Source organism: Chrysochloris asiatica, unplaced genomic scaffold (assembly GCF_000296735.1).
Source record: "Chrysochloris asiatica unplaced genomic scaffold, ChrAsi1.0 scaffold00137, whole genome shotgun sequence".
Classification (NCBI taxonomy): Eukaryota; Metazoa; Chordata; class Mammalia; order Afrosoricida; family Chrysochloridae; genus Chrysochloris; species Chrysochloris asiatica.
Window position 1 is genome coordinate 7,843,235 of NW_006408655.1, and position 14,918 is coordinate 7,858,152.

The 14,918-nt window shown below is 39.1% G+C and overlaps 1 protein-coding gene across 1 annotated transcript in view; it reads right to left on the reverse strand.

The window, feature by feature from the left end:
• Window positions 1-14,918, reverse strand: part of PIP4K2A (phosphatidylinositol-5-phosphate 4-kinase, type II, alpha) — a 233,474-nt gene that overhangs the window by 36,890 nt on the left and 181,666 nt on the right. Inside the window, exons 5-6 of the mRNA XM_006869901.1 lie at window positions 6,694-6,840; window positions 692-730 (exon numbers count right to left, since the gene is read on the reverse strand). Coding sequence (XP_006869963.1) covers window positions 692-730; window positions 6,694-6,840 — 186 coding nt within the window. The remainder of the gene's footprint in view (window positions 1-691; window positions 731-6,693; window positions 6,841-14,918) is intronic.

Consider the following 14,918-nt stretch of genomic DNA (forward strand, 5'->3'; position numbering starts at 1 on the left):
GGAAGCGCATGGGTGGAGCATGAGATCTTACCTAGAGAAGTAGTGATAGCAGAGACACTGGCAGATGTGGTGGCATGGAGAGACAGAGCAGCTGTGGGCTTTAGTCCCATGGACTGAAGAATGCTGAAGGCAGAAGACTAGCTTTCAGAATATGTCCTTTGGACATTTAAATGAATATATATATTTTGTTTTGTATGTGTACATTACATATTTTTGCTTTGTTCATGTGCAGAAATATAAGATGTAAATGGGGAGTCACTGGGAGGAAGTAGGGTAACTATTGTTGCAGGGAGGGGATTGTAATCATTGAAATGAAACAATGTGTATAATTTGTTGAATGTAAAGCTGATGATCTTGTCTGTAAACCTTCACTCAATTCACCAAAAAAAAAAGTTAACAAAGGAAAAAATAAACCATGCTGCGTGTTAGTTGTGAACAGTTGCCTCTTCTGATCATACTCACAACTAACGACCACTTCATTATTCAACAAAGCAGTACAGACACTACTCTGAGGAAGAAAGATGAACAACACTTCTTAGCTCAATTGCATGCTCCTCCCAGGTGGTAGCCGGCGAGGAGACAGGAAGGATCACAATAATGGTGGGAGAGAAAAGCCAGAAACAAGAGAAAGGAGAGGTGATATTCCAGCATGCTCCCCAACAGTGTGGGAAGGATAGGTCACAGAACTTACCTTTTCTTTGTCACTAGCTTCTCTAGCCACTGTCGAGCCCTGCAACACAGAGAAATAATAAAAACATGCACATGTGAAGCACTAGGATTCCCATGTCTAAAATTTTAAAATGTTCCTGGGCAGTGTACGGGCCTGCTGCATCAGCGCCACTTGGCCTTGGAGGCTCATTCTGAGTGAGCTTCTCTCCCCTCACTCGGCTTGGTTGATGCTTCTCCTCCTTTTCCAGGTATTGTCCCTGGACCACTGTGTCCAACCCTTTCCCTATGGCATTTATCTGTGCTGTTTTACTGTTTCTTGTCCACTTGTTAGAAATCAGAAAATTGACAATCACTTGAATAATACTTTACTAAACTTTGGACCCTGTTATGGATTGAATTGCATCCCGCAAAACGAGTTGAATCCCTAACCCTTATACCTGTGCATGTGATTCTGTCTGGAAATAGGGGAAATAATTTATTATGTGAATAAAGTCATCCTAGGGTAGGGTGGATCCTAAACCTAATCACTTCTGAGTTACAAAAAGACAAGGGCAGACAGACAACATGTGAGGACCCACCTACATGCAAAGGAACACTCACGGTGCTGACAGACACCAGAAACTAGGACAGAGCAAGGCCCTGGAGTGGACTTTTCGTCTCCAGAACTATAAGAAAATCAATCTCTGTTCTCTAAACCACCATGGTGGTATTTCTGCTACGGCAGCACTAGAAAACTAAGATAGTCCCCAAGCACACTCTCCTTCTTCCATCAATTGCTCTATCTTCAAAGCTGTTGAGGACCATCAGATGGGTGCAGTAACCATTAGATGTATTTTTCTCATATTACGGCTTTCAGATGATGGCCTTTTCTGTAAGATTTATTCCCCTCTCACTGCTTTAGAGTTACTGATGGCCACTTCTAGCTAACTATTGTAAGTAGGCCCCTAAGGACACTTTCTGTCCCTCTCCACTTTGAAGGTTCCTTCGAAGGCACGTATTCTTGTACCTATTTTGCATCAGGCCCTGTGCTAAGCAGAGGTATAAAGTGGAATAAAATATAATTCTTGATATCTCAAGCAATTTATATTCTCCTCCAGTGGTTTCCAAAACGATGCCTCAGAGCTCTTGGGTAGTTGAGAGGGAAGTCTTCCAATCCCTTCCCTACTTGTACTTCAAGCACGGCAGCTTTCCTTTTGCTTGTAGATTTTAATTCAAAAGCCAAGTTGGAAAACAAATGGTCCACTAACCTTGTAAATATGTGAACACAACAATGAATATTAATTCTTTGTGGTCCTTACAGTGACCTTCACATGATGAAGAATTACTGAATCCATGGTGAGGGAAAGATCACAGACAAGTTTACTGTTCTCCCTCCCCCTCAGCACTGGATTATCAAACTTTCATGAGGTCAGGGATGCTATTTGTTTACATGACCAGGGCCGAGACAGACATTTACTGCCTTGGGATACCTGAATTAGCCAATCATTACAAAAAGTTATATATAACTAGAGAAAAGCTTAAGTCACTTTTAAGCTGGCCATTCTTAAATAACATTTTTTTACACAACTGCCATCCTTTATTAAAGCAAATCAGGCTGTTTAAAAGCCCTCAGCATTGATGAGGATGTGTGGCACTTACACTCCACCAATGGGGAAACTCAGAACAAAGAGACCTCTGAGACTCCCAGGTCAATTCCCCCCACCCAGCCCCGCCCCATGTGCTCAGTTCCAAGAGAGACTGATGGGATCTCAGAGACCCTGCGGCCAGCCCTATGGAAATGCTCCGTGTCTTGGGAATCAGTGGAGGAGGAGAGTGCAGGACACTGACCCACCAAATGAAGACGGACAATGAGAACAGTTCAAGAAGGAAAACCTGGGGGAACCATTCCACCGCCACAGCACACAGTCCTTGTGCCCCAAAATGAGCCCATGAGCTATCACTTGCAATTGTCTATTTTCCTTCCATTCTTCGTTGTTGTTAAGTACTGTCAAGTCAGTTCCAACTCCTAGCGACCCTGTAGAGGGTTTTCCAGGAGTGATGGTGGGTTTGAACTGCCAACCTTGTGGTTAGCAGCCCAGAACTTATTTAACAACAGCACCACACTAGGGCTTCTTTCCATCCTTTAGGAAGTTCTAGATACGGGACAAACATATTTTTATTTACTCATTGATTTTTAATAAAGGGTATCCCCTTCCCCTCCAAAAATTAGGGACATTTGTGACTTGTGAGCACTTCCTATGCTACTGAGCAGAGTAAGAAACTATTCATTGTACTTCACATCTTTAAACAAATTTTTGGTTTGTGTGTATATTTTCCATCTCCTACAATACAATTCACTCAACAACAACAACAATACAATTCACTCTACTTTTGACTCTCAGTGAAATTTCATCTCTGTGTAAATGCATATCATTAACATGAAAAACCACTCATCCAAGTTCTAAAAAATTAAAACATAAAATAAAATAGCAAAGTAAGGTTAGTAAGCTAACACCAAAGAGTCTGAGATATGCCTTATACCAAATGTAGAGGTCCCATCACAGCTAAAGACACTGACAAGAACAAAGGGTCAAAAGAATAAAATAAACATTTATTGTACAAGCTTAAAAGGGAGATGACAACAGCGATAGAAACAAACAACCCAATTAAAAAATTGCAAGGGACATTAACAGACTTCTTTGCCAAAGAGGGACTTCAAGTGGTCAACAAAAACTTAAAAAAAATGCTTGCAATCATTAGCCATAAGAGAGATGCAAGCTATGAGATACCATCTCACTTCTGCTAAAATGGTACTGATAAATGAAACAGAAAAGAACAAACGCTGGTGAGGATGAAGGTAGACTGGTACCCTTCTCCACTACTGGTAGGATTGTAAAATGGTACCATCTCTATGGAAAATGCTATGGTGTTTCCGCCAAAAGTACAAATAGAACTACCTTATGATCCAGCAATCCCACTTCTAGGCAGATACCCTAGAGATCTAAAAAGGAAGATGAGATTATGTGGATCAAGGCAAATTAAAACTGTAATTATCCATTATACAAGTCAAATTTGCATCAAACTATATTTACTTGATGCCTACTTGCACAAGGCACTATCTAAGTAATTTCTGGGGGATAAAAAAGTAAGTAGGACATGACACTTGCCCTGAAGGTGCTCACACACTAGTAAAAGGGATCTGATAATCAAAACTCACGGAATATTCCACATACACTATGCATTATGCTAGATCTGGCATGTGCACATCTCATTCAATCTTACAACAAACTCTGCAAAGCTAGGTCAAATTACTCATGCTTTATAGTTGAAGAATCTGAGGGTCATAAAGGTGAAGGAACTTGCAGGATATGCAGTGTTAGAGGTCACTCTGGCCTCTTCCATGGAAGAACCAGATGAGCACAAGTAGCTTTGCTCTACTCAGTGGAATACACTAAACAGCATCTCCAAAAAGAGGCAGTGTTGGAAAAAATCCTGCAGAGTAGGTGGTGGAGATTCCACCAGAGACAATTCCTGAGGAACAAAATAGATTGAGCTAAGGCTTGGAGGCAGATGGGGCAAGGTTATGTTGGAAGAGTGAATCTGTTTATCTACATTTCTCAAAGTGTGTTCCCCATGGAACCCTGTTGGTACTTGAAAGAGCTCCTGACACATGTTGGTTTTTCAGATTTGGGTACCTGCCATATATTTGCTCAAAAACAAAGTGAAGCTACCACCTCAAGGAAAACAAGTGACAGTGATCAGTGTCAATTATAAAATTTGGAGTGAAAATTACAATTTTTAAAAACTTGGACCTGGCATGCTGAGCTTTACAGCATAAATATTTTTTTGATAAACTTGATGATATGAATCTAACTTTTGATATTGTACAAGGGAGCTTCAAAATGTTTCTGGAAAATCTGCATTAATGAATTTTTCCATGAACATTTTGAGTTTCTCATCTAATGAAATACACTCATATTTGAAGGAGTCTCATAAATTAGTGAATCCATACTTTCCAAATGACCAGTGCACAGTGTTAACAAAATGATGCATTCAAAGTGCAACACAAACAGGTTTTAATGTAAGATAGTATAAAAAGTTTACTGATATGATTTCAGATTCCACACTTCAGTTCACCTTTCAGAAATTATACTTGTTGAGTTTTGACGTAAAGAAGACTATCCACAATTATCTGAGAGGGTTATTAGAACACTCCCCCTGCCTTTCCAAATACATATAGCATTTGTCAAAAGACAGATTTTTTTTTTTTTTCTTTCTTCATATCCTTTAGTCAAATAACATATCAAAACAGACTGATGGCAATACTTGGTAAGACTATCTTCTAGTAAGTCAGACATTAAAGAGATCTGCAGAAATATAAAACTAGACCACTTCTCAAACAATGTTTTCACAAAATAGTTATTTTTCATTAAAATATTAGTTTGTTAATACATAATGGTTTCATTATTATTTTAAATAAATGTCTATAATTTTTTATTAATTCCTAATATAAAAAACACTGAGTCAAATGAAACTATCTTAGGCTTCCTGGTTCATAACGGTTCCAACTCATATCAACTCTATGAACAATAGAACAAAATACTACCCATTCCTAAGCCATCTTTACAATTATTCTTATGTTTAAGCCCACTGTTATAACCATTGCATCAAGCCATCTCATTGAGGGTCTTCCTCTTTTTCATTGACCTCTACTTTACTGAGCATCATGTCCTTTTCCAGAGACTGGTCCCTCCTAATGACCTGAGATGAAGTCTCGCCATGCTTGCTTCTAAGGAAAATTCTGGCTGTACTTCTTTTAACATAGATTTGTTCATTCTTCTGGCAGGCCATAGCATGTTTAATATTCTTCATCAGCAAAGGCATCAGTTCTTCTCTGGTCTTCCTTATTCATTGTCCAGCTTTCACATGCATATGAGGTGATTGAAGATACCATGGCTTGGGTTCAGTGCACCTTAGTCTTTACTGATCCATAAGAATCTTATGACATGTCATAACTACTTAACTTTGCCATTATAATACAAAAGCACCCACATACAACACAGAAACAAAGGGCATGACTGTGTTACAATAAAACTTTTATTTAGAAAACTGGGCCATGAGAATTGAATTTGGCAAGCATATTTGCCACAATCTGCCAACCCCTAAGGTGGACATTCTCCCCTCTGTTTCTCCTCAACTCAACAGTCTGTGATCCAAGAAGTCAGGTCAGATAACAATACTCACATAATTTTTAGTGGCCCCCTCTTATTCAGTCTTTGAAATGGGTTTCAGGCCCTTTGTACTTGCGGATCTATCTGCAGTAAATGTTCTTCCTACAGTTCATTCCCTCACCTTCTTCATGTCTACTCTAATGTTGTCTTCTCAGTGAAACTTTTCCTGACATTCTATTTAAAGCTGCATCCCTTCCTCCACCCTTCCTCTTTCTTTCCGTAGCAATGATCACTTTATAATACACTATACAATTTACTGGGACTGCTGTGGCTCCATACAAAAAGCACTGGACTGTGAACCACAAGGTCTGCAGTTCGAGCCCGCCAGCTGCTCTGTGAGGGAAAGATGCAGCTTTCTGCTCCTGTAAAGATTTTAAAAGTCTCAGAAACACTATATGGGGTCACTATGAGGTGGAACTGACTCAGTGGAACGTAACACAACAAAACACAATTTACTTATTAATTTAATTTACTGTCTTCCTACTACCAGAATGTTAGCTCCTTGAGTGCAAGTTTGGTCTGGTTTGTTCATCATACTATTCCTGGCACTTAGAACAGTGCCTGGTATATAGCTGGTGTTTGATACATATTTATTGAATTAAAGTAAACATGATTTCTCATATGCACAAATGTCTTCTGGTAAAGCCAGCAAGCAATGCTTGTTTAACATGAATTAGAATACTGCTCGTTTCCTGGTGGTTCTATGTTTTGAGTACCTTCGAAACAACTGACCTTGTCAATTACAGTGTTTACAATATGGATGGGTAAATTTGAGCTACTTAAAAAAAAAAAAATTCATAAAATCAAATCTCACCTTTAAGTCGTATTTCCTATATACAGACAGACGGTGGCTGAACACATTTCTTGTAACAATCACATATATTTCAACTCCATCAACATTTAGCCGGTACATGCCCAAGAATTGAGGAAGAAGAGTAATCCCATGGCATTCCACTATATACTACACAGGAGAGAGAGAAAAAGGGGGGGGAGGTTTTAAAAAAATCCAGTCAGTTTTTATGTAAAATGCAACTCTTCATCTTGAGTCAAAACATTGTTATTTTAGCTGTAAAATGCAACTCTTCAGCTTGAGTCAAAACTTTGCTATTAAAGATAATGTGAGAATGTAAGGCAAAAGGACAGAAATTGTTTCTTTCTAAAGCCCCTTAAAAACAGAATTACTCTCTATTAACCCCAGAATCTTAGATGATGATTTTACAAGGTTGCAACAGTCATTTGGCCCTGAGATCAGTTTCTTCAACTGTGTCAGAGCAGAGATTAAGGGGACACTGTGGAGGGAGCCCAGTAATAGGAGTTAGCACATTTGGGCTCTGCTTGCGCTCAGTTGTTCTGTTTCTCACTGATGAGTTTTTAATGTAGAGCTAACCTGATCATGAAAGCAGGGATGTGAAGCCTGGATACCTTGCTACCACAGGGCACTCATAAAACTTCTGCAAACAAGATGAGGGCTCTCTGGTCCTGTGTTGAACACCATTTCAAATTATAATTGCAAAAACACAATGAGGTTAGAGTCTTCAACGACCATACTGTAGAAGTCCACAAGATGGAGATGCTTCTCCTTGAAAGTAGATCTTTGTGATACAGGGTCTCCCACTCAGGCAAGTCTAAGGTACAGCAGGTATGGCTTGGCCCTGGGCATCATTATGCACTTTCTATTAACCAGTATAGTTTCCATCGCCACTGTGAGAGATCATTCAGCAAGCTAAAACTCCTGCTTTTGTATTTGAAAGCCTTCTCTAACTTCAGGGCTTTCTTCTTACAGTGCCTTTCTATCCCACCTCCCTCCTTTCTTGTCCAGTAGACCTACACATCCCTCCTCTGCCCCACCCCACTGTTGACCCAACCTCGTACCAAACACCTCATTTCTGCTGAAAAGTTTCTAGACTTTTAGGACTATTTTCCCATAATGTAACCTTCCACCAAGCTGGAGGGTAAAGTTGAGAGGCGGGAGAGGGCCAAGGCAATGGGGGAGGTGACCCACAAGAGCCAGTTTATAAAAACGTTGGCTCTTTCATGAAAATGAGTATTTGGGCCCCCAAGGCAGAGTTTTAATTGGTGGCTTAATTATCAAAGGTACACGAAGATGCTAAATATTTACGGTGGATTTCAGATGTCTGAATAAGGACGCCATTTCAGTGCCTCCCATACATGCTATTTTCTGTAGATACAACTTCGTTCCCTCTGTGCTTTCCAAAGATGAAAGTTTTATTTTCCTTTCTTTAAAATGAGGAAAAAGATGATTTTCAATAAGCTCTTTCATATCCATGACATATAGTGTGTGAAATATCCAGGATCACGAACAGTATAAATAGAATAATTCCACTGTGCAAAACTGAAGATACTGTACATTATATAATGATGCTTGGAAGAATGTTCATCAAATGGTTAGGGTGGAATTCTGGGTAATTTTTTTTCCTTCTTTCTCTTTCTTATAATCAGTATTTTATTTTTTTAAAAAGTAATAAAAATACCTATAAACAATCAATTCTGGTAATATTTAACTACATTAAAGACCTAAGTCTTTAGTTCCTATTTTAGAAAAGACAAACTGCACCTATGTATGAATTTGTTTTTGTTTGCCAAAGTTCTGGCAAATTTTATAGATGCTTCTTCCCATGTTTTCCTTACTGACAATACTTGATGGAGCTATATAATTTTGACATGGATTTTCTTAATTTGAAATCAGATAAATGGAATTGTGGTGCACTGAATTATTGTTTCTTCTAGCCATAGTCTTTGTGAACTTCCACGAAACAACATTTTTGCTCTGATAGGTCCTAAGAGAAAGTAGGAGAAGATGCTCACAGGATTATGATGAAGTTGTGACTATCAAAACCTGGAACTCAACATGTATAAATGATTCATCTCAGAAGCAGGAATGAGTTCTGTGGCGCCACTGCAATGGATTATGGGAAGAGTGGTTTTTGTCATCATTTTTTGCAGATGAATATTTTACATTTCTCTCCTTTCGAAAAATGGTAAATTGAGTTTTACCAGTGTAAAATGGTGAAAGAATACAACCCTGTCACATACCTTTCTTAATTTTAAACTGATCAGTGTTCCCATGTTCTGTTCAAACAACTGTCTTGGTCCATGTACAGATTCCTCATGAGCACAATTAAGTGCTCCAGAATACTCATACTTCGCAATGTTCTCCCATAGCTTGTCATGATCCACACAATCGAAAGCCTTTTCATAGTCAAAAAAGCACAGGTAAACATATTTCTGGTATTCTCTGCTTTCAGCCAAGATCTATCGGACATCAGCAATGATAGCCCTCATTCCACATCCTCTTCTGAATCTGGCTTGAACCTCTGGAAGTTCTCTGTTAATGTATGCTTGTAGCCGTTTCTGTATTATCTTTAGTAAAACTTTACTCGCATGGGATATCAAAGAGATTGTCCAATGATCTTCACATTCCATTGGTTCACCTCTCTTTGGAATGGATACAAATACGGATTTCTTCCAATCAGTTGGCCAGATAGTTGTCTTTCAAACATCTTTAAAACTAAGAAATGTATGCGACAGGGTTGTATTCTTCCACCATACTTGGAAAAGAGACAATTTGACTCAAACTCTACTGAATTTCTGGGTGGAGGCGCTGAAGGAAGAACACACTGTTGCATTTTACTAGAACACTGAACTTGATTGATGAATTCCAGGACCACTGAACTCCAGCATGATATGGGGATGAATGCAGGTGTTGACACAATAGACTTGAATGTGGATCCTGTCAGCTCGAACGTCCAGTGGACACAGCTGCAAGAATCTCATCAGCCTCTGCCCTGCCCCTCCCAACCCCCATCACACACAACACACGCACTGCTACAGGAAATTCACACAGCCAGGTACATTCCAAGTACCAGTTCTTCAGCTTTAATCGGGCTCTTAGCATTACACAGTCACACTGCCCTGCTGTTAGGGTTTCAGTTCTGGTTTCACTACTTATGTGACTTTGGGAAAATTACTTAGCCTCTCTGTTTCACTGTATTTGGAAAATTAAAACCAAACTAGTTGCCACTGAGTTGATTCTGAATCACTGCCACCCCATTTATGTCAGTGTAGGGCTGTTTTCCCTACAGTTTTCAAAGGCTAATTTTTCAGAAGTAGACTGTCTTTCTTGCCAGGTGCTTGTAAATAGACTGGAACCACCAACCTTTTAGTTAGCTGTGAGCACATCAACTGTTTGCATCACTCAGGGAATCCATTTGGAAAATAAGGGTAAATAATAATACTTTGTTGATGTTGTTCGGTGCCATCGAGTTGGTCCGACTCATAGTGACAATGTATAGGGTTTCCAAGGCTGTAAGTCTTTATGAGAATAGAAAGCCTCATCTTTCTCCTATGAAGCAGCTGGTGGGTTTGAACTGTCAACTTTGTGGTTAGTAGTCCAGTAATACTTGTTGTTGTTTATTGTTTGGTGCCATCAAGTCAAAACACTGCCCAGTCCTGTTCCAATCTCACAACTGTTGCTAAACTTGAGCCCGCTGTGGCTGCTACTGTGCCAATCCATCCCGTTGAGGGGGTCCTGCTTTTTTTTTTTTTTTTTCGCTGACCAAACACTTAACCAAGCATAATATTCTTCTCCAGGGACTGGTCCCTCCTGATAATATGTTCAAAGTATGAGTGATGAAGTCTGGTCATCCTGGCTTCTATGGATCATTCTGGCTGTACTTCTTCCAATACAGATTTGTTTGTTCTTTTGGTGGTCCATGGTACTTTTAATATTCTCCTTCAATACCATAACTCAAATGCATTTATTCTTCTATAATCTTCCAAATAAACTGTTCAACTTTCACATGCATATGAGGCTACTGAAAATACCATGACTTGGGTCAAGCGCACCTTAGTCCTCAAACTGACAGTTTTGCTCTTCAACACTTTAACAAGGTCTTGTGCAGCAGATTTGCCTAAAGCAATAGGTCATTTAATTTCTTGACTGTTGCTGGTTGATCCAAGCAAAATAAATTCTTTGATGACGTCAGTCTTTTCTCCATTTATCTTGATGCTATGTATGGGTCCAGTGGTGAGGATTTTTGTTTTGTTTACACTAAGGTGCAACTCATACTGAAGGCTGTGGTCTTTGATCTTCAACAGTAAGTGTTTTCAGTCCTCTTTGCTTTCAGCAATCAAGGTTGTATCATCTGCATATGACAGGTTGTTAATGAGTCTTTCTCCAACCAAAATGGCCATGCTTTTCTTCATATAATTCTGTTTCATTAATGATTTACTCCACATACAGATCAAATAAGTATGGTGAAAGAATACAACCCTGGCAAACACCTTTCCTAATTTTAAACTACTTAGGGTCCCCTTGTTTTGTTCGAGTCACTGCTTCTTGGTCTGTGTATAGATTCCTCATAAGCACAGTTAAGTATTAGTGTTGGGGAATACTTGTTCTCTGCATTGTTGTCCATAACTTGTTACGATCCACACAATCGAAAACCACTGTGTAGTCAATAAAGTACAGGTAAACATCTTTCTGATATTCCCTGCTTTCAGCCAAGATCCATCTGTCGTCAGCAATTACATCTCTTGTTCCACGTCCTTGTCTGAATGCAGCTTAAACCTCTGGTAGTTTCCTGTCAATGTACTGTTGCACTTGTTCATGGATCATCTTTAGCAAATTTTACCTGAATGCGATATTAGTGATATTGTCTGATGATTTCCACATTCCACTGGGTCACCTCTCTTTGAAATGGGCACAAATATAGATCTCTTCCAATCAGCTGGCCACAGTACGCTTATGAAGATTAAATCAGTTAATATTTACTAAGTTCTTACAATAAAGCTGATACATAAAAAGCACTAAAGTATTATCTATATTCAAACCTTTTCCATTTCTCTCATATCTCAGGATCCCTTCATCACTCTTAACACACATCCAGATTTATTAAATGTTTATTAAGCAGACAGGACATGATTATATATACTGTGATCAGTACTGACTATGGTAGAGGACAAAGAGACTTGATTCTTGTCTTTATGATACTTATCCTACTTCAGAGGGAACAATATGAGCTTCCTGTGGCCAAATCTTCCAGCATCTTTACTGTTTGCTCTTCTCCACTTTGCAGAGAGGAAAAGGAGAGAGGGCGGAGCTCCTTCTGAGGCCACTCCCTTCCTTCATGCTCTGACCTGTCTCCCGAACCACTCTTCACTTGGTTTCTGCAACATCATGTTCTCCTGACTTTCCTCTTTCCACTCTTTTCCTCCTTTTTCTTCTCTTGGGTCAACTCTTCATCCTCTGTGTGACAATTACATTTGTTACTTCCTCAGGGTCGATGCCCCCTTAACTTCTCATTCTACACGAGTCTGGACTAGCTCATCTACCCTTTTATTTCAGTTTCTGTCTGAGTAGCCATAACTCCCAAATTGGTATTTCCCATCAAGAATCTTTCATTTGAGTTCCATAGACACTTAGTCTGCAACATGCTCTTATTACTAGTTGAACACAGCTTCTCTGCCAGTGTAAGTTCCATTAGGGGAGGGCTGTGTCTATTTTGTTGAGTGCAAAATCCCCAGTATATATGTAGACTCAGCATATAAAACACATTTAAGAAATAATTGTTGAATAAATAAATGGAGTAAATTTAACAAGAATTTAAAACTATTAAAACAAACAAACAAACAAACCCACCAAACAAGATCCTTCTTATAGATGCTTACTCTCGCTAGTATTTTGATAATTAATATTACAACCTTCACCTGTATCTGTTGTAAAAATGAAATTTTGGATTTTGAATACAGGATACAAAATTCAGTGCAATTTATAATGAAAGGGAAGCCCAACATTTTTCTCACGGTGGTCAAGATAAGTGATGAATGATACGTAAGAAAAAAAACAAAAGCCAATCAGGCATATATGTCAACCACAAAGGGGAGAAAGAAGTACAGGAAAATGACTGCTTCCAGATGCCAGTCTTATGAAAATGCCTGTAATCACTGCCTGTGTCAACTTCACTGTTCAGTGGTCTCTTTCTCTCAATGGTAGGGCATCTTGTTGTGAGGAATACAATGACAGCAACTGAAAAACTTATGGGGGAAAAAAGTAGAGAACAATCACTATACTAACCAGGCTAATTTTTCACGAAGTTATTTATAATTAATTCTTTGTACTGGATGATTTATATAGAATTTACCCATAGAATTCTGTATCTCACCAAAGTTTATGTGCATGTACCAAACTGATCATTGGTAGCCTCTTTAAATTACAGGATCATGTGTACAGTGGTCTGTCTTCTTCCTCCTTTGCCCCTCCCTACTGTTACGCCTGAAGATGAGGTTCTTTGGTTACATTTCTTCTCAGATGTGATACATGAGGGGCCCTTCATATGAGCAGGGGAGAAACCTACTGCTTTTTAGATGCCTCCCTCTGTAGAAAGGAAGGTGAGAGGGAAAGAAACTGCCAAGAGCAGCTGCTGTGTTCCTAAAATGCAACCACAAATAGATTATATCTTAATGCATGATTTTATTGTTGTTGTTTGTCTCATAGCGATCCTGTATAGGGTTTCTGAGGCTATAAATCTTTATGGGAACAGAAACTCTCATCTTTCTCCTGCAGAACTGCTGGTAATTTTGAATTGGTGACCTTGAGATTAGGAGCCCAACTCATAACTACCAGGGAACTCTCAATTTCAAGAAACTGCTACAGAACAAAGACTTTTCAAAAAATGAATAAAATCATGCATGTATTTGTTCATAAAGTGAGGTCATCTTTTTGGAAACAAAAATAATGCTAAATATTAAGTGATTTCTACTTTATAATGCTTTTAGGTTCAAGATGCTGAGCATGTTTTCTTCAAGAACTTAAGTACTGTAGACAATGTAACATGTAAATAAATGATTCAAAATGATAAGATTTGAGAGTACTGTTGGTAGCACAGTGTCATGACTTCCTCTAATAATCTATCATTTGGTATTTGGCATAAACACCCTCTTTTTTTAATAGTTAAAATATTCTAAACACCTATTGATTTCTTTTTAACATTTTTTTATTCAATCACAAACAACCTAAGGAATCTTAGCTTCTTTCCTTCTATATACTCAAATTAATTTTCAGATTACAAAAATAGAAAATAATAATTTAATCTTCAGGGTCACTTTTTAAGAACCTGCCAATTGCCACTGAGTCAATTCCAACTCGGAGTGATTGTCCAGACACAGTAGAAATGCTCCTCAGGGTTTCTGAGGCTGTAAATCTTTTTTTTTTTTTTTGAGGCTGTAAATCTTGATGGGTTGCAGTTAACCTCATCGTTCTCAGGAGGAGCAGCTGGTGGGTTTGAACCACTGACCTTACTGTTAACAGCCCAATGCTTATTCCACTATACCACTTGGGCTCCATCCCTTTTTAAGAAAAGCACAAATACTCCATTTACTTTTACTAAGTGTCTTCATGTGGCTACAAGGCAGTCCATCCAACTGGCCCAAAGGACATAATCAATGTAAGTGTCCTCTCACTGCTATACTACTTTCTCAGTTTACACACTCCATGGGTGCAGTGCCATAATGCAGACTGTTAAACTCTCCACTGGCGCCCTGGGGTTCCAGGGAGGTAAGGTCTTTAGGGGACAAAACATTTAGCAAAGCTGTCCAACTTGTGTGCGGTTCTGGAATTATGAGCACGTTGCTGTGGGTCGGAATTGACTTGACAGCACTTAACAACACTGACACCACTAGACAAGAGTCTTCCCTGGGAGTCCATGAAGATTAAAACAGTCAAGAGTGTGCCTTTCAAGGGTTTCTCAAATGCAGCGTTCTCCCCCAGCTTCGTCTGTATGCACAGTGTCTGCCAGCTATCTCTACCTTTCCAGGCTCTCTGGGTCACCCTCAGCAAAGCTCTGCTCTCACATCAAGCAGCAGCTCCACCTGCCATTGGCAATGGTGGTTTTCAGATGCTTGCAAACCAGTGACGACACTGAGCTTTCATCTGCATAGGTGCTGGGCATTTACTTCTAGATTGAGAAATAAAAATGGACCTCTATTGATATTCGGATTAGAGTTCACCATTCCTTCTAT